This window comes from Hoplias malabaricus, chromosome 7 (genome assembly GCF_029633855.1).
Source record: "Hoplias malabaricus isolate fHopMal1 chromosome 7, fHopMal1.hap1, whole genome shotgun sequence".
NCBI classification, from domain to species: domain Eukaryota; kingdom Metazoa; phylum Chordata; class Actinopteri; order Characiformes; family Erythrinidae; genus Hoplias; species Hoplias malabaricus.
The window spans coordinates 45,587,694-45,611,500 of NC_089806.1; the positions used below are offsets into that span (position 1 = coordinate 45,587,694).

Sequence of the window (23,807 nt, forward strand, 5' to 3'; positions counted from 1 at the left end):
CTCAGCAGAGGTCACAAACATGCTTCATAATCACGTACAACTCTGTACTTCATTTTAAATCTGTCTGTCACTTGCAGGCAGCAGAAGCAGCAGCGTGTGAACCAGCTCGCAAAGGAAACGGATAAATGCATGAAGGAGTTCACATCTTTACCTGTGACAACCGATCAGGTAGAGAACATGTTGTTTTGCGAGGATCAACAGTAAAACGCTCTGGACGTAAGCAGCTCTGTGCCGACGTGTTGTAGGTATTTCACCTGTGCCTGTTTTGACCTGCAGCGCCAAAGAAAGATCCAGCGGGAGCGGCTCGTCAACGACTTCTCCAACGCTCTCGCCGTCTTCCAGAAAGCTCAGAGACGTGCGGCCGAGAAGGAGAAGGAGTTTGTGGCCAGAGTCCGAGCCAGCTCCAGAGTATCAGTAGGAGTCTGCCTTCTCAGGACATTAAACACGTACAGGGCTGTGTTAGACTCCACACAGCTATAAAGGATGACACATTCACTCTTCAGTGTCAGGGGAAAAAAGACAACATTAACAGATACAAACTCAAGATTTTGAGCATTTCATTCTTCACATAGTGTCCACGTGTTGTCTTTTATTACAAGTTTGTTTAAAGGGGGCGGTTATAACATTAACTGCAGTAGATTCAATTTCCTCTTTTATTGTGATCATGTGACTTTCCTAATGGTGCAGTTCTACTCTCATCCACAGGGTGGCTTTCCTGAGGATTCGTTTGGAGAAAGGCCTTCACCCTTTGAAAGGTCAGAGGCTCTGCTTCCTGTTTTTATAGTTAGTGTTTTCTCTGGGCTCTGATCTTTCTAGACATTTTTAACATTTCACAGTTAACTTCGAGATACAGCTCAAAAGATCATAGGAAAACTGAATATTAAAATATAAAAACAACACCTTTTTAAATGAATATTTCCCTGTTTCCGTTTCCACCATTTGATGTTCTGTCTGTCTCTCTGCAGTGAAACCCAGACTCAGAAACAGACTTTTGAAGATGGCATCACTGAGGAGGATCTGCATCTCATCCAGGAGAGAGAGACGTCCATTAGACAGCTGGAGGTGAGACAGCTGAGTCATTTATTTAATGCCTGCATTTTTGAAAGTGAGTTTTAGTTATTCATTGTACAGTGGAACCGATCTGGTGTGTAATCTATAAACAGACTGCAGGGGAGTGAGGATGGTGTGGAGAGGTTTTATTCACCACAACACTCCACTGTTCAGACTCTCATTTTATTTTCTGCAGTTATATTGCATTAGGGACATTTTAGTAGTGTGTAAGGAATTAGTGTAAAGTGTAAGACCCTTACTGTTAGCAGCAGTTTCTATAAAGTTTATTAGAACATGCTGTTAATTGTAAGGAATCAGAGTTAAACTGTGCCTTGAGGAACTGTGTGTTGTTTTTCAGTCGGACATCACAAACATCAATGAAATCTTCAAAGACCTGGCTGTGATGGTGCATGAACAGGGGGAGATGGTTGGTAAGAGACCTGTTTTAAGCCTCTTCTAGCTGTTGATTGCAGCGTTTTAATCTCATGATATGCTTAGTCTAGCGCACTAGTCCGTCAGGCCTGATATGGCACACTGATACAATACACAGCCACAAAGCTGAAGTCAGTGACATAGAGCCAAAGTCCAAAGATTAGCATCAGTTTAATTATAGTACATAGCTTTAAAGGGCCCAAGTCACTGAAAGCAGACACAGTTGCTGTTTAAATATGGGTCTGTCCCAAAACTTAGTGAGCTGTCGAACTAGAGAGCACTTTACGTCACAGTGAGCGCGCTCCCGCCACGTAAACTGTCCCAATTCTAAGACACCTCATTATGCTGCCTGCTAAGATATCTTTTAATGGCAACATCAAACCCTTCCCTGGCTGTGAAGGCAATCCCAGGATGCAAAGCAAGAACAGCTCCTGTCTATTTCACTCTTCTCCCACAGCAAAAATAATTAAAATTGTGATAAAAATGGGAAGAGTAGAACCCACCGTGCTCAGGGAAGTAAACACCGGTTTCGTGCGGTGGGTGGGAAGTCGCTCTCTAACTACAGCGTCTCAATAATCTGCTGCTTGAGGACCGACGACTGTTAGAACGCTGTCTACGAAGTCAGTGCCTACCTCCCCCTAGGGTTTGGGCCAGACCTCATGCCTCCTGTTACCTGCAAAAAAAAACATTGTTTTATCAGAGATATTTAGATATTTTAGAGCAATACACTTTATCTCAAGTTATATATATATATTATACATGTGAAATGTTTATGAGGAAATGTATAAACCTCATGAACTTGAAAAATATTAAATAGAAAAGAAAAGCAGGATGAGGGCCCTTTACCACCTACAGACCTCTAACTGGCGCCATCAGCCCAGACCTCAGTGCATCTCTAATGATGTGCTTTTGTTAAACTTTCACACTTAAATCCCAGAAGAATTAGAAACAAGCTGTTTGATGGGAGCTACCAGGGGATAACACACACAACACAAAGCTGTGTGAACTGATGCAACTGCACAGAGAGAGAAGAGCAATCAAAGGTGTTAAAGAGCAGAGCAGACTTTTAATGAAGTCCCCAGAGACGCAAACTATCTGGAAATCTCCTGTTTGTTTATCCACTAAACTTTGAATGGCAAAGCAGCAGGGCCTAGCAGAGCAGGTTTGTAAGAGATGCTGAAGTTGGTGAATTGGTTTGTAGCTGTGTGACGTAGTCTGGTGAACACCTGTGGTTTCAAGGCTGCTTCAAGTAAATCACAACATTTTCCAAGTTGCTGTGGGTAAGAAATGTAAACAGAGTTAAGACAGAGGTCAGAAATCATGTGAAATTATATAATGACATTACTGTTGCATTTTTAAGTAGAACACCAGAGGCCTGTCAATATAAATTAAAATTGACAGTAACAACACGGATGATGAGGAAGAGAAACTAGTACAACAGGAAATCTATATTTACTCCAGAAAGCTCATCTTTACATAAAAACAATAATGTACACACACAACAACCCCTGAATAAAGAGAGCTGTTAATGATGCCTGCATCTTTGGGACTGTGTGAGGCCATTTTGTTTAATCCGTTTTTGGGAAGTAGTATTAAGGCAATAACGCCCGTTTATAGCACATTTGATGTGTTGAACCACAGCCAAAACACAATGAAAGCAGGATTTTTACAGAGGAGCCTTCCCACCAGTTCCAGTTTCATTAACACTTCAGTACCACAACGCAGGCTTGTTTGCTCTGAGCCTGAATTAAGAAGGGAAAGGGACCCCATGCTGATGCATTTGTTGGCCTGATATTTAAAGAGAAATCTTCATTTTAAAAAGCTGACACTGTATAGAGTCCTTTAGAGTAGAATTATAAAACTCAGGGGTTTTGTTTTGTTGCATAATCAAGGGGTGCACAGCTCCAGTCCAACACTGTGTGCTGATTTCGCTCATGAACAGCCAGGTTTAGTGGATGTGTTTCAATAGGTGAGTCATCAAACTTTGCTGGACACCTGACCTCTAGGAGTTGTGCACCTTGCCGTAATATTTTACCATACTTCATCTGTCATTAATTTAAGCATTTGCTTTGACTGAGTGATGTTTCACAAACCCAGAATTATCAGCTGTTGTAATTTACTACCAATAAAATTGAATAAAATAAAAAAGCTGAGTGAACAAATCAAGAGCTGGCTGCACTGAGGCTGCGCTGCTGATAGTTCAGACGTATCAGAATCTAGCAAACTTGTGATATAGGAGTTAATATTTTGTTTACTGTGTGCTTCTCATTTCCACAATTGAGAAAAGCCATATTATCCTCACTCTCATAGTCCTCTGCACATCACTGCTGCCTGTCTCAGTAGAAATAAATGAGAGGCAAAACAAATGTCAGCACTGCAGTATGAATCCAGAGCAGCTGTTTTGATTCCAGTATTTTTGCCGAGAATAACACACACACCAACCTGTCTGAATAAAGTCGTAGGTCTCAGCTCCCTGACCTCATTTGGCTTGTTACTGAGGCTTTGTTCTTTCTGTTTTGTTCTTCACAGATAGCATCGAGGCCAATGTAGAAAACGCCGAAGTGAATGTTCAGTCTGCCACGCAGCAGCTGGCCAGAGCCGCCACTTACCAGGTAAAATCAACACTGAGGGGAAACACACATCTGAGTTAGCACAGCCACTGAACACTGTTATTAAAGTCTACACATTCTTTTATGTACTTCCACACTGACTGTGTCTCACACCACCGTAAACAGAGAGGACTGATGTTCTGAACAGAGATATTGAGCTTAATCACTTTGTCAGTTACTGGAGCGTTCTCTTGGCCATTAAGAATCTGAGAAATATGTTAATCGTTCGTTCTGATTTCCACAGCAAAAATCTCGTAAGAAGATCTGTATTATGATCATTTTACTGGTGGTGCTGGCTGTGATCATAGGCCTTATCATCTGGGGCTCGCTCAAAGGATAAAGACGACTGGCCTTCCACTGGAAGGAGGAGGAGGAGAAAAGCACTAGACAGGACTGACCAAATATTTAGGGCCTTTTCTGAACTTAGACCTAATCTTGGACTAAATTACAGTCGAAGTAAATTGTCTTTTGATGACCCTGATTATTATGTGCCACTGAATTGCCACAAGTGACATTAAGGTTCAGTCACTAACAAGCGCCATAAGGAGCAAATTATTTAATGTAACTTTTTCTATCAGAGGAATCTGAATTTTTATGTGCATCATTCAGTGACCTCACAATGTTCTTGTGGAAAAGCAATGTGAAGTGTCCTTCATGCTACTGTCACTCACAATGAATAAATGCTAGAAACATTAAGTTAGCATTATGCTGGTTATATTATGCTAATTGGAGAATTTTTAGAATAAATCTTTGATTAAGTTTGTTAGCATTCTAATGGTCTTTCTCATTTAATGAAGGGTATAATTAATATCGCTGCACTAATGTTGCCATATGTAGAAGACAGAAATCTGAAAGTAGGCTCATCATGAATTCCAGGTTGTTCCTCTGACAAACTTTGATTTGTACAGTTTCACGGTAATCATGAAGGGAGCTTTTAAGACTCGTAAAGATTATGGTTTTAATTTCACGGACTTATGTATTAAACTGTATTAGCCTAAGTGTAGGGCTGGGCGATATATCAACGGTAGTTTATAGTTATCAATATCTTTTCAAATGAAATATAAGATGAGACTAATATTTTTCATACATTGCTTGATGTTGCGTTAAAATAGATGGCTTTCGTAAAGCCATTCCAGTGTTCGCTTCTCAACTCTGTCACTCACTCGGTGCAAACCCAGACATATTTACTCTCAACATGCAGAAAGACACTAGTCCACACTGCTGCAGAACACATGGTTTGAGAAACGAGAGAGAGATGAAACTGTCCGTCTACTTTGGGGATTCTATTTTCATTTCACATTTAATTATGAAATAAATATTATTAAATGTAAATACAAACAGGGATACATATATATATTTTTTTTTCTTTTTCTGAATACTAAGTCCGTTGTCAAGACAATATGCTTAGTTCTGTGTTTGTTTTTACCATGAAAAGCACAGCTTTAGAAACAGCGAGAATTGGATTATCCTCCCATTTCACAGCCAAACTTCCTCCTGGAAAAGTAAAATGCAAATTGCTTTTAGGCCCCTGGAATTGCAGTTAAAAAAATTTAATATCTTAAGAGCAAAACATGTCAGTAAAATTAATCGTGGACCTTTTTTTACGCTTTTGTAAAGAATTAAATCTGTGTTTTTTTTTGTATTTGGGTTTTAAAACATTTTTTTTTTTTTTGTTATTTTCTGTCCAACAAAAGAGAAAGACCAAAACGGTCACAGTCTGTTTTATTAAAATGCTTGTGCTGTCTCAAATGTAGTTTAACTTTGTAATTGAACTCTTTAGAAAATAGAGGAGGCTCAGAGATGATTTCTGATGCATATCGCCCAGTCCCTTACCTTTCTATATGACCCTGCTCTGCTTGATTACGGATGTGATTTTTGTTTTCTGGAATTACTAAATTAAGATTAGATTAGCTGCTATTTGCTTTAATCGCACTGTGCTTTGGCAGTTCTACGATACATTGACTGGATTTCAGCCAGTTTTAGAAGCTCCTCCAATATGGAGTTAAATGATGGGTTGTATCCTGTAATGGATAAGATCTTGACAAAATATTCAAACAAGCCCATGCAATGTCAGACATTAATTTCCATATGAATCTGTAAAATCACTCGGGTCTTGATGAATCAGGTTCTACACACTGTTTGTTGTAGAGAACTCACAAAATACAATAGACTAAAGTGGCAATTTCACTGTAAAACACTGCAGAGTAAACATTTCACTGTACATTTAAGATTATTAGACATTTCTGAGCGTTAAATTATTTATCATGAATATAACCCTTTTAAATGACGTGATCACTATTGTAAGCAGTTCTTCTTCAGAATTATTCACTATGCAACACTACAGGACATGTAGCATGCAGCATTTACGGCCAAATCAGATGTTTGTCTGAAACGTCTCCTTTTAAACTTTGAAATGAATAGCAATCATTTGCGTTCCAGATCACGTTAACTGGTAGCTTTGTGCCAAGTTTGTGAATATTTCTAAATGAAGTGCCATTTTAAAGTTGCATTCCACACAAGCTGTTAACTGTTTTGCCTCACCACAGACAGTACATACATATCAGGAAGAACTGAAAACTTGAGCTGATGTGATGGTCGTTTTACACTCAAACATATAACGTATGTTTATACAGAGGCTAAGAATTTTTCAGATTAGAGTCAAATATACACAACACACTTATTTCTCTAACAGATTCTTAGCAATGGTTTGCGAAAAATTGTGGATTCATGGTGGAGTTTTGTCTTTAATTGTTCGCTTTTCTCAGTGTATCTCGACCTGTCACACTATGTCTTTAATTAAAATCATCTGATTTTTAATCTTTTACAGTGAAATCATATACAATTATAGCAGTCATTTTGTTTAAAATTATGCAGCCTTAAAAAAAACATGTTTGAGTCAGAGCATATTTTCCATGCTTTGTTTAATAAAAGATTTTAAATGTTCAAATGCCCAGTGTTTGTTATTTGTCCGCTGTCTGTCACTGAAATACGCTGTTGAATGTTTATGTAAACATGCTTTGCACCTGTAATATTCTCAAGGACTATGTATGACCCACACTAACACAAATGATTCTACAGAACTAAATAATACACTGTAAACTGTATATTATTCTATATATTACTGAAGAGAGTACTTTGATTTATAAGAGGGATCCCTTATTTGGTGCTTTACAAAAGTGCTTTCAAAGGTTATTTAAAGACACAGATCATTAAACCAGACAGATATAATTATTTAAATTCATGGATGACTTTCATATTTCTTTACAGAATCGTTATTTTTAACGTCCGTAACCACACAATCCGTTTTCATCCACAGGAAGTAAATCTAATGCTCTGAATATGTTGAAATGTATTGCATGCGATCAGCCACGTGAAAGGGATTTCTCCTCTCACTTTTCAGTTGTAGAAGCCATTGCAAAACAGTTAGGCTTGAGTAAATTATTGGTTTTGCAAAAACAAACATTTCAGTGATATAAAGCACTCAAAGCTACTTTAGTGTTAATAGCGTACTCTTGTGGACAAACTTCGTCCTGTCAAACATCAGAACGTCTAAATCCATGAAGTTGTTTGCCGTTAAAAAGCTGTTTTATTGTTAGATCATGAAACAATATTTAAGTTGCTAAACTCTTCAAGTTTCATTGATGGTTTCAACTATAAAGACACTAGTGTGAGTTTTACTGTGTATTTTCTAACCTTAAAAATACCCTGAAAGAAAATAGTATCTGCAATACAGTAAAATACCAGATGATGTTGTTTTACCAGCCTTTAACATTGGAAATACTGTCATTGGAGGGAACATCTGGTATGTCCTGGGGGTTATGAACACAAAATGATATCATTACCAGCTGTTGGGGGAGGAGCAGACTTAAAACGTGAAACCAAGATATATAAAACTGAAATACACATTTGGTTTATTATGTAGAAGCGATCTTTGTGCTCTGACACTCAGGAGGAAACCACACATTCACAGAGAACAACACTGTTTTAACCATTTTTTTAAAATATCTATTTGGACTAATGAATACTATGGAGCTTAATCAAACTGATCACTGCTTAACGTTCTGTCCAGAGAGATCTGTATCCACTGCAGTGTATGTGCTGTTGTGTGTGTGTGCCACTGCTGTAGTTCTGTTAACAGTGTGTGGAAACCTGCTCGTTATCATCTCAGTGTGTCACTTCAAGCAGCTCATCCTCTCTCTGGCTGTGTCTGACTTTCTGGTCGGACTCTTTGTGATGCCGTTCCATTTTATGTGGTTGATTGAGTCGTGCTGGGTTTTTGGGCATGTTTTCTGCATACTGTTTAATTTTGTGAGTTACCAGTTAACCAGTGTCTCTGTGGGGAGTGTGGCTCTCATTGCTCTGGATCGCTATGTTGCACTAAGTCACCCCTTTCTTTACTCAAAGGACACTACATCCACCATTATTTACACAGTGATACCTCTGACATGGTTATTCTCATTAATGTACAACTCTGCCATGTTTTACGTGGGTGGAAACTTCAACAATTTGGTCATGTGCCAGGGAGAATGTTTCTACTCTCTTGGTGAAACAGACTCTTTAATTGACCTGATGTTCGTTGTGATTGTACCGTGCGGTCTGATGGCCGTGTTATATGTTCAGGTGTTCGTAATCGCTAGAAGACATGCAAATGCCATACGAGAGCTCAGTCAGAACGTCAAAAATGTTTCCAAACTCCACTCTGCCATGAGATCTGACAGGAAAGCTGCTAAAGTCTTGGGTATTCTGGTGATAGTGTTTCTGGCTTGTCTAGTGCCCTATTACATCTGTAGTTTAATTACTGACACAATCACTGCTGACTCCTCTTACATTGTAATAAATAATGTTTTAATTCTCTTTTACCTGAACTCCTCCATTAATCCCATAATCTATGCCTTGTTTTATTCATGGTTCCAGAAGTGTATGAAGATGATTTTGAGTTGTCAGATACTGAGCAAAGATTGTTCTTTTGTAAATGTGATGGGAATAAACAGCTGACTGCTTAAAAATACAAACTACACAGGAAAGTCATTTTACACTGTTTAAAAAGAGAAAACGAACTGAAAAGCCACTAATTCATAATCTTTGTTGGCTAAAAGCTGTTCAGTTTTGCCATGGTAAGTATTTTATGACATTACTCCTAACATTTTGTAGCAAAGTATCCATTAATCATTTACCAAAAAAAAAATGTTTTTGAGCAGTTTGTTTACTAGAGTTTACTGACAAATTAGAAATTTCCAGCCAGATTTAATTTGAAAAAAAAAAAATATGTATATCTCTTTACAGGAGGGGTGGGGGGACGGGACCTTAATAACTTTCACTGGAAGTCAATGTAAAAATATTTTTGTGCATTTCTGTTGATTCTATTGTGAAATTCTGGGTGCGAAGGACAGCTGCTCTGTTAAAAAATATAGTAAATTAAAATGGGGATACATGTTTTTCAATGGAGAGCAAAGTGTATGTGTGTATGTGTGTATATATTGTTCCCCACCACCACCTCCTCCATTTTGGCCTAATGTGAGTTGCCACACATTCACCTCAGGGGACATTTTTTATTTGAGTTTTTGCTTCATGAAATATTTGTAGTTAGTTTTAAAGGTCCCAGGTATCACAGTAAAATAAAGCATGTTGTTAAATGTATATCAGTTATATCTCAGAAGACAATTTTGTCAATTACTTCACTGAACAACACTAACAAATATTTTTTAGCGTATTTTAATATATTTTATTTCACTGTATTAGGCATGGATTAGAAACTATTAAAGCGGTCTTTATGTTTTTTTTTTTTATTTTGCTTTCTTCTCACTATATAAACTGGAAAGTGCATATCTTAACCTTTAGAATAATTACGAAAAAAATCAACTCAAAATGCATGAAATGTAGATATAAATGTAGATTTAAAATGTAAGGTACAATTCAAATATTACAGTTTGTTAAACTTTGATTGCAGGCAGAATAATTTTAAAAGAGTATGGCCAATGACTAAAGTGAGGTAACCGCTCTAATGCACAGCTGTGTTTCAAAGTAGGGGGAGTGGTCAGTGTCAAACTATAAAAACAACAGAGCTTCTCATTCAGGACAATGCTATTAGCCATGTACTTTAATGTTTGCAATTATTATATCCCTCCTCATGTGTCTGAGTGAAGAACCTTTTTTTTTTTTTTTTTTTTTTTTTTAGCAAAAAACTGAATTCATGAATTTAACTGTGATTAACGAAACTGACCAATGCCTTGGATTTCACTGTCCAGAGAGATCTGTATCTACTGCAGTGTATGTGTTGTTGTATGTATCTGCAGCTGCTGTAGTTCTGTTAACAGTGTGTGGAAACCTGCTCATCATCATCTCTGTCTGTCACTTCAAGCAGCTCCACACTCCGACTAACATGCTCATCCTCTCTCTGGCTGTGTCTGACTTTCTGGTCGGAGTGTTTGTGATTCCCGTATCATTAATTTGGATGATCGAAACATGCTGGATTTTTAACACAGTTTACTGTGTATGTTTTATATTGACCTCTTACTTTGTGACAAACACATCAATATTCAATGTTGCTCTGATTGCAGTTGATCGGTATTTTGCTCTCTCTAACCCATTCCTCTACACTAAAGCAGTCTCTGTGAACACAATGTGTTTTGTAGTTGCATCTAACTGGTTTACGGTGTTATTTTACAATCTAGCACTTCAGTACTTTAATGGATACTACACAAATGTGGAGATGTGTCCTGGAGAGTGTTTTCTTGTTTTAGATGAGGTTTGGTCTCTGGTTGATTTACTTTTGTCTTTCGTTTTCCCCTTGACTCTTATTGTCTTATTTTATGTTCTAGTCTTTGTAATCGCGAGGAAACACGCCACTGCCATCAGAGGCCTTAAAACTCAGACAAGGTCAAAGATTATGACAGAATCTATGAAATCCGAGAGGAAAGCAGCAAAAGTACTCAGCATTTTAGTCTCTGTATTCTTGTCTTGCTTGTTTCCGTATTTTATTTATACTGTATTAGGGAAGGCAATAGAGATAGATGTCGGAACATTTCAAAAAGTCTTAATGTTGGTTTATCTCAATTCTGCCATTAACCCAGTTATTTATGCTTTGTTTTATCCATGGTTTAGGAAGTGTGTGAAGCTGACTTTAACTCTCCAGATATTCAACACAGATTCTGCACTGATGAATGTTCTTTAGTGAATGTACTGTGTTGCCAACATGCATATATGTATGCTGAAAACATTTTTAGTTACTACTTGATCCTGCTGCAGCTGGCTCTTTACCCATGGAGGCAATGGACAGCACAATTATATTCTTAAGTGGAGCTTACACCAAGCATTTACTCAATGTTTTAGTTTTCTGCATCCATTAAAACCTCTTCACTCATTTCGACTATCTGTAGGAATCAGTCATGTATGTAATTTACAAACAGTTGATTGCAATTAAACTAATTACCTTTGGAATAATTAAAGATATATCTCCTGGTCCAAGTCAGTGCTGAATATGTAGGTGTCATCATGACACTCTGATTGTATCTGTGGACAGATTATTAAATTATCCTTAAATGTTCTGCTTCCACGTTGTACAAATGTGAAATGTTGCTTTATGATTATTGTACAACAGTACTATGAAATTTGACCACTGCATTTCACCTATCCATGGCAGTCAACACACACATAGACACTAGTGATTGGCAGAAGTCAACGCACACCTGGAACAACAGGCAGACACCCTCAGTGCCCAGGGAGCATTTTGGGGGTTAGGTGCTTTGTTAAAGGGCACCTCAGCCATTGTGCTGTCTGCTGGTCTTGGGGGTTGAACCAGTGATCTTATGGTAAAAAGTTCATTTCTTGAACCATTAGGCCACAGCTGCCTCACAACATGTTGCCACTCCTCCACATGGTGTAATCTGCAAAGGGGAAACTTTATGATGTGTTTGGATAATCCTTATTGCTTCATACAGAAAAGGTTTATTCTACACTATAATACAAGCTCTGTAAGATTTGCACTGTATATATATATATATATATAAGTCTATGTAGATTCACAAGTGTGAGACAAGGAGCTGGAGGGGCTAAAGGTTAGCTTAATGCTCCACAGATAATTACTATCCATCCATCCATCCATTATCTGTAACCGCTTATCCAATTTAGGGTCGCGGGGGGTCCAGAGCCTACCTGGAATCATTGGGCGCAAGGCGGGAATACACCCTGGAGGGGACGCCAGTCCTTCACAGGGCAACACAGACACACACACACATTCACACCTACGGACACTTTCAAGTCGCCAATTCACATGCAACGTGTGTTTTTGGACTGTGGGAGGAAACCGGAGCACCCGGAGGAAACCCACGCGGACACAAGGAGAACACACCAACTCCTCACAGACAGTCACCCGGAGCGGGAATCGAACCGACAACCTCCAGGCCCCTGGAGCTGTGTGACTGCGACACTACCTGCTGCACCACCGTGCCGCCCCAGATAATTACTATTTTTAACAAAATAGATGTGAAACAATTTAAAATTGTGTTTCACCACAGAGATGACATCATCAAGCTGTCCTCCAAACCAGGGGGAATTATCAGTTTCCAAACTATATAAATAGTGGAGCTGCTGCTTCAGGCCGTAACAACTTTAACCATGAGCTTGTGCTCTTACCACTTTCACATTTGCTCTGCTGTTTCTCAAAAATAGCAAAGCTCTGTTATCCCTTTGACCAATTTAACAGCTGTTTTCATGAATCATTTGGAGTTTAACCAAACAGACCCATGCCTCAGACTTCACTGTCCAGAGAGATCTGTATCTACTGCAGTGTATGTGTTGTTGTATGTATCTGCAGCTGCTGTAGTTCTGTTAACAGTGTGTGGAAACCTGCTCATCATCATCTCTGTCTGTCACTTCAAGCAGCTCCACACTCCGACTAACATGCTCATCCTCTCTCTGGCTGTGTCTGACTTTCTGGTCGGAGCATCTGTGTTGCCCTTTGCAATAATCTGGTTTATTGAATTATGTTGGGTTTTCAGTTCAGTTTATTGTTTGTGTTATATATTGACCTCCTATTTTCTCACAACAACATCAATATTCAATGTTGCTCTGATTGCAGTTGATCGGTATTTTGCTCTTTCTAACCCATTCCTCTACACTAAAGCAGTCTCTGTGAAGACAATGTGTTTTGTAGTTGCATCTAACTGGTTTACGGTGTTATTTTACAATCTAGCACTTCAGTACTTTAATGGACATTTTGTAATTCTGGTAATGTGTCCTGGAGACTGTTTTTTTGTTTTGGATGAGAGCTGGTCTCTGGTTGATCTCATATTGACATTTGTGTTCCCGTGTGCTGTAATAGTTATACTGTATGCTTCAGTCTTTGTGATCGCGAGGAAACATGCCACTGCCATCAGAGGCCTTAAAACTCAGACAAGGTCAAAGATTATGACAGAATCTATGAAATCCGAGAGGAAAGCAGCAAAAGTACTTGGAATTTTAGTCTCTGTGTTTCTAGCCTGTTTGCTTCCATATTTTATTTATACTGTATTAGGGAGGGTAATAGAAATTGAATTAGGGTCATTTCAAAAAGTCTTGATGTTGGTTTATCTAAATTCTACCATTAACCCTATTATTTATGCTTTGTTTTACCCATGGTTCAGGAGGTGTGTTAAGCTAACTTTAACTCTTAAAATATTTAACACATACTCTTCACTGATGAATATTCTTTAAATGATAGTAGGTATTATTGTCACAAGATGTTATGTTTACAGAATATTATTAGTGTATTTACACTATCCATTCAAACACTGTTAGCCACATTTCACCCATTTCTTCAATGATCAGGACCCCCACAGACGTAGTGGTGGTGTGTTATGGTGCTTTTCTGCTGTATGGCATCAGCTCGACTCAGCAAGGCTCGACACACTTTTTCCCTGATGGATTTCTACTCCCCTTCAAAATGTAACTAGTGACATCACAAAACCATGTCTCTAACAGGAATCGAAGGCTTTCAAATCTACAACAATAGAAGCATGTAACATTATGCATTGTTTATTCATTTTGATTTTGTTTTTTTGTTTGTTCGTTTACTTTTTTGGGTTATTTTTCCTCTGGGCCCCATTTCTCACAGTTACCATAATTCCACCATTAATCTAGTTATCTATGCTTTGTTTTACCCATGGTTCTGGCAGTGTGTTAAAGTAACTTTAACTCTTAGGCTTTGTAACACAGACCCTGCTGATGAATTTCTTAAAGTAACTAAATGCTTTTTTTTTTTTATTCAGGACGCCATGTTTGTGAAATATTTATTGTATGTAAATTGTTTGCACAATTGGTCTCGTACACAATATTCTAAAATAAACACAGCCCCCTTTGATTTTAAAAAGTTTTTTTTTTATCAATGTTAAAGCCTCAAATGAGCACACATACTATATGCTAGAACCCTACTGACCATCGCAATCATTAAAAATGTCAAAGTGTCTTTGAGCCAATGTATTTCCCTCGGTGTGAGAAACAAGGTTCCCCCCAATGTTCCACCCATTAACTGAATATGTAACAAACACAATTTCATGGGCAATTCCTAGACCATATAAATATCAGAACTGCTGTCTGTTCATCCAGTAACTCTTCTGTTCCTGGACATGGACCACTTCCACCTCTCGGCAGACTCCAGGATCTGAATTATTTTTTTAATGACACATTAACTGCTGATCCATGAATATTACCCAGATTAACCAAACGGATCCCTGTCTGTTCTTTCACTGTCCAGAGAGATCTGTATCTACTGCAGTGTATGTGTTGTTGTATGTATCTGCAGCTGCTGTAGTTCTGTTAACAGTGTGTGGAAACCTGCTCATCATCATCTCTGTCTGTCACTTCAAGCAGCTCCACACTCCGACTAACATGCTCATCCTCTCTCTGGCTGTGTCTGACTTTCTGGTGGGACTTCTGGTGATTCCGATAGCAATGATATGGATGATTGAATCCTGCTGGATATTTAATGCAGTTTCCTGTTTGTGTTACATATATATCTCCTATTTTCTCACAGCCACATCTATCTTTAATGTTGCACTGATAGCAGTCGATCGATATGTTGCTCTCTCCAATCCGTTTCTCTACACTAAATCAGTCTCTGTGAACACAATGTGTTTGGTTGTTGTATCTAACTGGGTTTTGTTGCTGTTATATCACATAGCACTGCAGTACTTCAATGGACACTACACAAATCTAGTCCTGTGTCCTGGAACCTGCTTTTTGGTTTTAGATAAATTCTGGTATTTATTTGAAGTCCTATTAAAATTTATTGTTTTATTTACTGTTATAACTGTATTGTATATTCTAGTTTTTGTTATTGCAAGAAAACATGCCAGTGCTATCAGAGATCTTAACATTAAGACCAAGACTCGGACATCAAGATACACAACTGACTCTATGAAATCAGAGAGAAAAGCAGCAAGAGCACTTGGTATTTTAGTGTTTGTGTTCTTGGCGTGTTTGTTTCCAAGTTCTGTTTATACTGCATTAAGTAGCGTTATACAGTTTGAAATGGGGACATTTCAAGTTTGTGTAATGTTGGTTTATCTGAATTCTACCATTAATCCAGTAATTTATGCTTTGTTTTATCCATGGTTTAGGAGGTGTGTTAAACTGACTTTAACACTTCAGATATTCAACACTAGTTCTTCATTAATAAATGTTTTATGAGTCACATAAAGTCAATGACAATATTGACCATTTTAACTGTTCATTTGTAGTGTCATGGTTCTAAAATGAGATTCTCTAGTTTAAGAGCTAAAAGTCGCAAAAGTTTTATAATAAAGACAAAGTATTAGAATTTTATGATGTTATCACAATGCATGTACCCACCATTCCAAACTCAATTATACTGCAGAATACATATGACCTGCTGTGATTTGATCTACATAATTTTTTGAGCAATTGAAAAAATTTGATTTTCTTGCAGATTTATAAATACTTTAGTACCTGAGAGAAACTTATTTCTATCCAATCAATAATAAAGCTATATTTATGATTCTATAATAGCAGTTTTAAAACATGTCTTTTATTTGTTAAAGCAGCGGTTTCCAACTATCGGGCCACATTACAACTGCTAACCACCTTAAAGGCTAAGCACCAGTTCTATGAAAGTGTCAAACAAATAAATACAGTGGAATTTGAGTTCCTAACTTGTGTTCATTGATTGTCAGAAAACATGTTATTTCTTACTAATTCAAGGAATAAGGTTTGAAAGACCGTTGGACGCCCCCCCCCACCCAACGGTGTTTGGAAACTCTAATAGGCGTCTTGCATGTGACGTAAATGGTGGACAACAACTCTAGATGTTGCACTTAATTTAATGCAAAATGACAAAAAGGTGTGTTGTTTTTGGCTGCAATCATTCAATGTACAGTGGGACATCTGTGCACAAATGGCCCAAAGATCCCAAAATATCCAGATAAAGGACTAAATTTGTCAACTTTAAACGGGCACTTTGGAAAGGACCATCCGCTCACTCCGTTATCTGTAGCTCATTTCACTGGCGCTTTTCCAACAATATGGGCATGTAAGGACACCAACGAAAGGTGTTCAAGAGCCTCTGTAACATGGAGGTAAACAGGGTAAGTACACCACTTCACCTGTTTTAGTTGGTGTTAGTTAATATTAGCTTGACTTGCTAAACTCGGTGGCTCAGATTATACTCGGCTACGTAGCTGCATTACGGAGGTTTATAATGTCGGATGAATTCGAGTTCGACTTCGATCACATTTACAAGAATAACAGTACCTCTAAATTTGAGTTTAGCTTATTGCTAGGCTATTGTCATGAATAATGTTGGTTATTTAGCTAGCTAGATACTGTCATAACAGTCAGTCATAACGGTGTTTTATCGCGGCGTTGTTCAGCTGTTGTCCACCAGTGACGACACGGTCGCGTTCAAGAATGTCCGTAGAGAGCTCGGGTTTTTCCGTCAATTTAATAAAATTGTCAGTTTTAAAGCAAATTAAGCAGCTATTTTCATTTTAATTCATACTTATATATGTCAGTAACTACAAAAATGTGAAATATTCATGGAGGTCCATTAAGTGGTGCTTAGCCTTTAAGTGGTAGTAGAAGAATCAACTGGAATCAAATCTTTGTATAGCACTTTTACAACTGATGTCACAAAGAACTCTAAACTTCACATTTATAAATATTACAAAAAGAAATGTATGTGTTATTTTTCATACAAGCTAATTATTGCAATTACAATATCAAGTAACTCTACATTGTTACAAATCTATCAGTGTACTGAGACATGTCACTGTTTCAAGATTAAACTGATAACAGAACCCTGACCCTGCCACAGAGGCCTTGAAGACACTGATGACTTTTCCGTTCACAAATCTGTGTGGGCTCTGAAAATTCGACTATGAGCACAGAACAGTTCTTGAGTACAAAAACCTAAAGCGAATGCAGGAAAAATCTGAGCACAAGCAGTGAAATTCTGACTAGCCACACACACACACACACACACATACATCCATACATATATATATATATATATATATATAAGATAAAACATTTCATTATTAATTTGCTTGTTATTAATTCTGTTTCGGCAGCACAGTGGCAAAACAGAAGTATCACTGTCACACAGCTTCAGGGTCCTAGGGTTGGGGATTTAAGCCTCACTCCAGACGCCCTGATGTGAAGGGTTTGGTGTGTCCCACAGTCAAATAAACTGCACCACCACACTGAGCACTGGCACCCCCAGTCAATTACTGTTCACTTTACCGACTCATGACTGTGCAGCAAAGCACAGCTCGAATCACATCATCAAGTTTGCAGATAGTACGACTGTGGTGGGTCTCATCAGCAAGAATGACAAGTCAGCATACAGAGAGGAAGTTCCACGGTTAACGGACTGGTGGAAAACCAATAACCTGTCTCTAAATGTAGACAAGACCAAAGAGATCACTCTCCACAGTTAATAGATGGCTCTGTTGTGGAGATCGTCAGGGGCACCAAGTTCCTTGGAGTTCACCTGTCAGAGGATCTCACCTGGTCCCTAAACACCAATACCAATACCATAGCCAAGCCCAGCAGCATCTCTACTTTCTGTGACAGCGAAGGAAGGCACATCTCTCACCACCATTCTCACCATATTCTACAAAGGAACTGTCGAGAGCATCCTGATCAGCTGCATCACTGTCTGGTTTGGGAATTGCACCATATCGACTCTCAAGTCCCTGCAGTGGGTAGTGAGGACAGCTGAGAAGATCATCTGTGTTTCTCTTCCCACCATCACAGACTAACCATAACCCTAACCCTAACCCTACATGCTGCATCCGCAAAAAAAACAAGCACTGTGGATGACCACACTCATTCTTCACCCTCCTAACATCTGGAAAAATTTACCAAAGCATCGGGCCCTCACTTCCAGACTGTGCAACAGTTCCACAAGGACTTAGACTCTTGAAAAATCAGAGTGTGCTACGAACAAATGTACACATCAGTGACTGGACTCAACACACACACACAATCTCACCTTTTCAACCACTCTACACGTCTGCTGCTAACCTCTATCCAACTGGAAAACGTTAGCATGTTGCTGATAAACTTAAGAGTACAGTGTTTACATTTATACCAAAATGGACCAAAACTGCGTATTTATTGTAAATCATCTTGCACACGTTGACTAACATGCCCATCCTCTCTCTGGCTGTGTGAATGAAACACGTTATTGACGTTTATGAGATGTCATTTGCTCTAATCTGGATGACCGAAGTTTTGCGTTCAGGACTGTGGACAGACATGGGGACCAGGGATGGCATTGTCTCAGAGGCCAACTACATTCATTATCTATGTTAGTGGAGCAGATAAGTTGAGTCTACACTAAGGCCAAAGCCATAGTTTAAAAGTTAGATGTAAATTACCCAGGAAACATCATTTCAATATGACTAAGTTTACTACCTTCTTGCATTAATAGATATTGAAAAAATTTACTTCCTTGGCTCCACCCATTGCTGAATATGTATCAAGCTGTGATTCCAGATTTTCCTGAGCGACCTCTACACCATATAAATATCAGACCAGCAACCAGTTCATCCAGTAACTCTTCTGTTCCTGGATATGTACCACTTCCACCTCTCAGCAGACTCCAGGATCTGAATTATTTATTTGATGACACATTAACTGCTGATCCATGAATATTACCCAGATTAACCAAACGGATCCCTGTCTGTTCTTTCACTGTCCAGAGAGATCTGTATCTACTGCAGTGTATGTGTTGTTTTATGTATCTGCAGCTGCTGTAGTTCTGTTAACAGTGTGTGGAAACCTGCTCATCATCATCTCTGTCTGTCACTTCAAGCAGCTCCACACTCCGACTAACATGCTCATCCTCTCTCTGGCTGTGTCTGACTTTCTGGTCGGACTTCTGGTGATTCCGATAGCAATAATATGGATGATTGAATCCTGCTGGATATTTAATGCAGTTTCCTGTTTGTGTTACATATATATCTCCTATTTTCTCACAGCCACATCTATATTTAACATTGCACTGATAGCAGTCGATCGATATGTTGCTCTCTCCAATCCGTTTCTCTACACTAAATCAGTCTCTGTGAACACAACGTGTTTGGTTGTTGTATCTAACTGGGTGTTGTTGCTATTATATCACATAGCAATGCAGTACTTCAATGCATACTACACCAATCTAGTCCTGTGCCCTGGAAACTGCTTTTTGGTTTTAGATAAAGTCTGGTATTTATTTGAAGTCCTATTAAAATTTATTGTTTTATTTACTGTTATAACTGTATTGTATATTCTAGTTTTTGTTATTGCAAGAAAACATGCCAGTGCTATCAGAGATCTTAACATTAAGGCCAAGACTCGGACGTCAAGAAACACAACTGACTCTATGAAATCAGAGAGAAAAGCAGCAAGAGCACTTGGTATTTTAGTGTTTGTGTTCTTGGCGTGTATGTTTCCAAGTTCTGTTTATGCTGCATTAAGTAGCGTTATACAGTTTGAAATGGGGACATTTCAAGTTTTTGTAATGTTGATTTATTTGAATTCTACCATTAATCCAGTAATTTATGCTTTGTTTTATCCATGGTTTAGGAGGTGTGTTAAACTGACTTTAACACTTCAGATATTCAACACTAATTCTTCATTAATAAATGTTTTATGAGTCACATAAAGTCAATGACAATATTGACCATTTTAACTGTTTATTTGTAGTGTCATGGGTCTAAAATTAGATTCTCTAGTTTAAGAGCTAAAAGTCACAAAAGTTTTATAATAAAGACAAAGTATTAGAATTTTATGATGTTATCACAATGCATGTACCCACCATTCCAACTCAATTATACTGCAGAATACATATGACCTGCTGTGATTTGATCTACATAATTTTTTGAGCAATTGAACAAATTTCATTTTCTTGCAGATTTATAAATACTTTAGTACCTGAGAGAAACATATTTCTATCCAATCAATAATAAAGCTATATTTATGAGTTTATAATAGCAGTTTTAAAACATGTCTTTTATTTGTTAAAGCAGCGGTTTCCAACTATCGGGCCACATTACAACTGCTAACCACCTTAAGTGTTAGTAGAAAAATCAACTTGAATCAAATCTAATTTATTTGTATAGCGCTTTTACAACTGATGTCACAAAGAACTCTAAACTTCACATTTCTAAATATTACAAAAAGAAATGTATGTGTTATTTTTCATACAAGCTAATTATTGCAATTACAATATCAAGTAACTCTACATTGCTACAACTTGATCAGTATACTGAGACATGTCACTGTTTCAAGATTAAACTGATAACAACCCTGACCCTGCCACAGAGGCCTTGAAGACACTGCTGACTTTTCTGTTCACAAATCTCTGTCAGCTCTGAAAATTCGACTATGAGCACAGAACAGTTCTTGAGTACAAAGACCTAGAGCGAATGCAGGAAAAATCTGAGCACAAGCAGTGAAATTCCACATATTCCACAAAAAGCCATGAAACTGCATGACAGCTCCAAGAAGAGTGCTCCAGTGTATAAAAAAGCAATCTTTAGGAATTAAGATAAAACATTTCATTATTAATTTGCTTGTTATTAATTCTGTTTTGGCAGCACAGTGGCAAAACAGAAGTATCACTGTCACACAGCTCCAGGGTCCTAGGGTTGGGGGTTTAAGCCTCACTCCAGACGCCCTGATGTGAAGGGTTTGGTGTGTCCCACAGTCAAATAAACACACTCCAGCACCACCACACTGAGCACTGGCGCCCCCAGTCAATTACTGTTCACTTTACCGACTCATGACTGTGCAGCAAAGCACAGCTCGAATCACATCATCAAGTTTGCAGATAGCACGACTGTGGTGGGTCTCATCAGCAAGAATGACAAGTCAGCATACAGAGAGGAAGTTCCACGGTTAACGGACTGGTGGAAAACCAATAACCTGTCTCTAAATGTAGACAAGACCAAAGAGATCACTCTCCACAGTACATAGATGGCTCTGTTGTGGAGATCGTCAGGGGCACCAAGTTCCTTGGAGTTCACCTGTCAGAGGATCTCACCTGGTCCCTAAACACCAATACCAATACCATAGCCAAGCCCAGCAGCATCTCTACTTTCTGTGACAGCGAAGGAAGGCACATCTCTCACCACCATTCTCACCATATTCTACAAAGGAACTGTCGAGAGCATCCTGATCAGCTGCATCACTGTCTGGTTTGGGAATTGCACCATATCGACTCTCAAGTCCCTGCAGTGGGTAGTGAGGACAGCTGAGAAGATCATCTGTGTTTCTCTTCCCACCATCACAGACTAACCATAACCCTAACCCTAACCCTACATGCTGCATCCGCAAAAAAACAAGCACTGTGGATGACCACACTCATTCTTCACCCTCCTAACATCTGGAAAAATTTACCAAAGCATCGGGCCCTCACTTCCAGACTGTGCAACAGTTCCACAAGGACTTAGACTCTGGAAAAATCAGAGTGTGCTACGAACAAATGTACACATCAGTGACTGGACTCAACACACACACACAATCTCACCTTTTCAACCACTCTACACGTCTGCTGCTAACCTCTATCCAACTGGAAAACATTAGCATGTTGCTGATAAACTTAAGAGTACAGTGTTTACATTTATACCAAAATGGACCAAAACTGCGTATTTATTGTAAATCATCTTGCACACGTTGACTAACATGCCCATCCTCTCTCTGGCTGTGTGAATGAAACACGTTATTGACGTTTATGAGATGTCATTTGCTCTAATCTGGATGACCGAAGTTTTGCGTTCAGGACTGTGGACAGACATGGGGACCAGGGATGGCATTGTCTCAGAGGCCAACTACATTCATTATCTATGTTAGTGGAGCAGATAAGTTGAGTCTACACTAAGGCCAAAGCCATAGTTTAAAAGTTAGATGTAAATTACCCAGGAAACATCATTTCAATATGACTAAGTTTACTACCTTCTTGCATTAATAGATATTGAAAAAATTTACTTCCTTGGCTCCACCCATTGCTGAATATGTATCAAGCTGTGATTCCAGATTTTCCTGAGCGACCTCTACACCATATAAATATCAGACCAGCAACCAGTTCATCCAGTAACTCTTCTGTTCCTGGATATGTACCACTTCCACCTCTCAGCAGACTCCAGGATCTGAATTATTTATTTGATGACACATTAACTGCTGATCCATGAATATTACCCAGATTAACCAAACGGATCCCTGTCTGTTCTTTCACTGTCCAGAGAGATCTGTATCTACTGCAGTGTATGTGTTGTTTTATGTATCTGCAGCTGCTGTAGTTCTGTTAACAGTGTGTGGAAACCTGCTCATCATCATCTCTGTCTGTCACTTCAAGCAGCTCCACACTCCGACTAACATGCTCATCCTCTCTCTGGCTGTGTCTGACTTTCTGGTCGGACTTCTGGTGATTCCGATAGCAATAATATGGATGATTGAATCCTGCTGGATATTTAATGCAGTTTCCTGTTTGTGTTACATATATATCTCCTATTTTCTCACAGCCACATCTATATTTAACATTGCACTGATAGCAGTCGATCGATATGTTGCTCTCTCCAATCCGTTTCTCTACACTAAATCAGTCTCTGTGAACACAACGTGTTTGGTTGTTGTATCTAACTGGGTGTTGTTGCTATTATATCACATAGCAATGCAGTACTTCAATGCATACTACACCAATCTAGTCCTGTGCCCTGGAAACTGCTTTTTGGTTTTAGATAAAGTCTGGTATTTATTTGAAGTCCTATTAAAATTTATTGTTTTATTTACTGTTATAACTGTATTGTATATTCTAGTTTTTGTTATTGCAAGAAAACATGCCAGTGCTATCAGAGATCTTAACATTAAGGCCAAGACTCGGACGTCAAGAAACACAACTGACTCTATGAAATCAGAGAGAAAAGCAGCAAGAGCACTTGGTATTTTAGTGTTTGTGTTCTTGGCGTGTATGTTTCCAAGTTCTGTTTATGCTGCATTAAGTAGCGTTATACAGTTTGAAATGGGGACATTTCAAGTTTTTGTAATGTTGATTTATTTGAATTCTACCATTAATCCAGTAATTTATGCTTTGTTTTATCCATGGTTTAGGAGGTGTGTTAAACTGACTTTAACACTTCAGATATTCAACACTAATTCTTCATTAATAAATGTTTTATGAGTCACATAAAGTCAATGACAATATTGACCATTTTAACTGTTTATTTGTAGTGTCATGGG

General features: G+C 38.4%; 7 protein-coding genes and 1 long non-coding RNA gene across 19 annotated transcripts in view; 7 read left to right on the forward strand and 1 right to left on the reverse strand.

The window, feature by feature from the left end:
* stx7l (syntaxin 7-like) overlaps positions 1–7,002 on the forward strand; it is a 300,211-nt gene extending 293,209 nt beyond the window's left edge. For all 5 annotated transcript variants that reach the window (XM_066676999.1, XM_066676998.1, XM_066677001.1 and 2 more), the window contains exons 4-10: positions 78–168; positions 277–414; positions 706–755; positions 966–1,062; positions 1,409–1,481; positions 4,012–4,094; positions 4,336–7,002. In XM_066676999.1, the coding sequence (XP_066533096.1) occupies positions 78–168; positions 277–414; positions 706–755; positions 966–1,062; positions 1,409–1,481; positions 4,012–4,094; positions 4,336–4,431 (628 nt within the window). In that variant the 3' untranslated portion in view covers positions 4,432–7,002. The remainder of the gene's footprint in view (positions 1–77; positions 169–276; positions 415–705; positions 756–965; positions 1,063–1,408; positions 1,482–4,011; positions 4,095–4,335) is intronic.
* The window catches only part of LOC136702112 (uncharacterized), a 269,541-nt gene continuing 246,084 nt past the window's right edge, over positions 351–23,807 (reverse strand). For 3 of the 8 annotated variants that reach the window (XR_010803886.1, XR_010803885.1, XR_010803890.1), the window contains 5 exons: positions 5,518–5,585; positions 3,925–4,106; positions 1,986–2,155; positions 901–1,056; positions 362–497 (listed from right to left, as the gene is read on the reverse strand). This is a non-coding gene — a long non-coding RNA (uncharacterized lncRNA). Of the gene's footprint in view, positions 498–900; positions 1,092–1,985; positions 2,156–2,708; positions 2,757–3,924; positions 4,107–5,517; positions 5,586–23,807 lie in introns of all 8 variants that reach the window. The other 5 variants (XR_010803887.1, XR_010803888.1, XR_010803892.1 and 2 more) reach the window with 5 other exon arrangements.
* On the forward strand, positions 8,109–9,086 carry LOC136702661 (trace amine-associated receptor 13c-like). The gene has a single exon (XM_066677810.1). It carries the CDS (start codon positions 8,109–8,111, stop codon positions 9,084–9,086), a length of 978 nt encoding a protein of 325 aa, XP_066533907.1.
* Positions 10,282–11,262, forward strand: LOC136702340 (trace amine-associated receptor 13c-like). Its single transcript, XM_066677367.1, has one exon. It carries the CDS (start codon positions 10,282–10,284, stop codon positions 11,260–11,262), a length of 981 nt encoding a protein of 326 aa, XP_066533464.1.
* Positions 12,801–13,781, forward strand: LOC136702426 (trace amine-associated receptor 13c-like). The gene has a single exon (XM_066677478.1). It carries the CDS (start codon positions 12,801–12,803, stop codon positions 13,779–13,781), a length of 981 nt encoding a protein of 326 aa, XP_066533575.1.
* LOC136701457 (trace amine-associated receptor 13c-like) lies at positions 14,766–15,755 on the forward strand. The gene has a single exon (XM_066676007.1). The coding sequence runs from the start codon at positions 14,766–14,768 to the stop codon at positions 15,753–15,755; it is 990 nt and encodes a 329-aa protein (XP_066532104.1).
* Positions 19,237–20,226, forward strand: LOC136701487 (trace amine-associated receptor 13c-like). The gene has a single exon (XM_066676046.1). It carries the CDS (start codon positions 19,237–19,239, stop codon positions 20,224–20,226), a length of 990 nt encoding a protein of 329 aa, XP_066532143.1.
* LOC136701488 (trace amine-associated receptor 13c-like) lies at positions 22,759–23,748 on the forward strand. The gene has a single exon (XM_066676047.1). It carries the CDS (start codon positions 22,759–22,761, stop codon positions 23,746–23,748), a length of 990 nt encoding a protein of 329 aa, XP_066532144.1.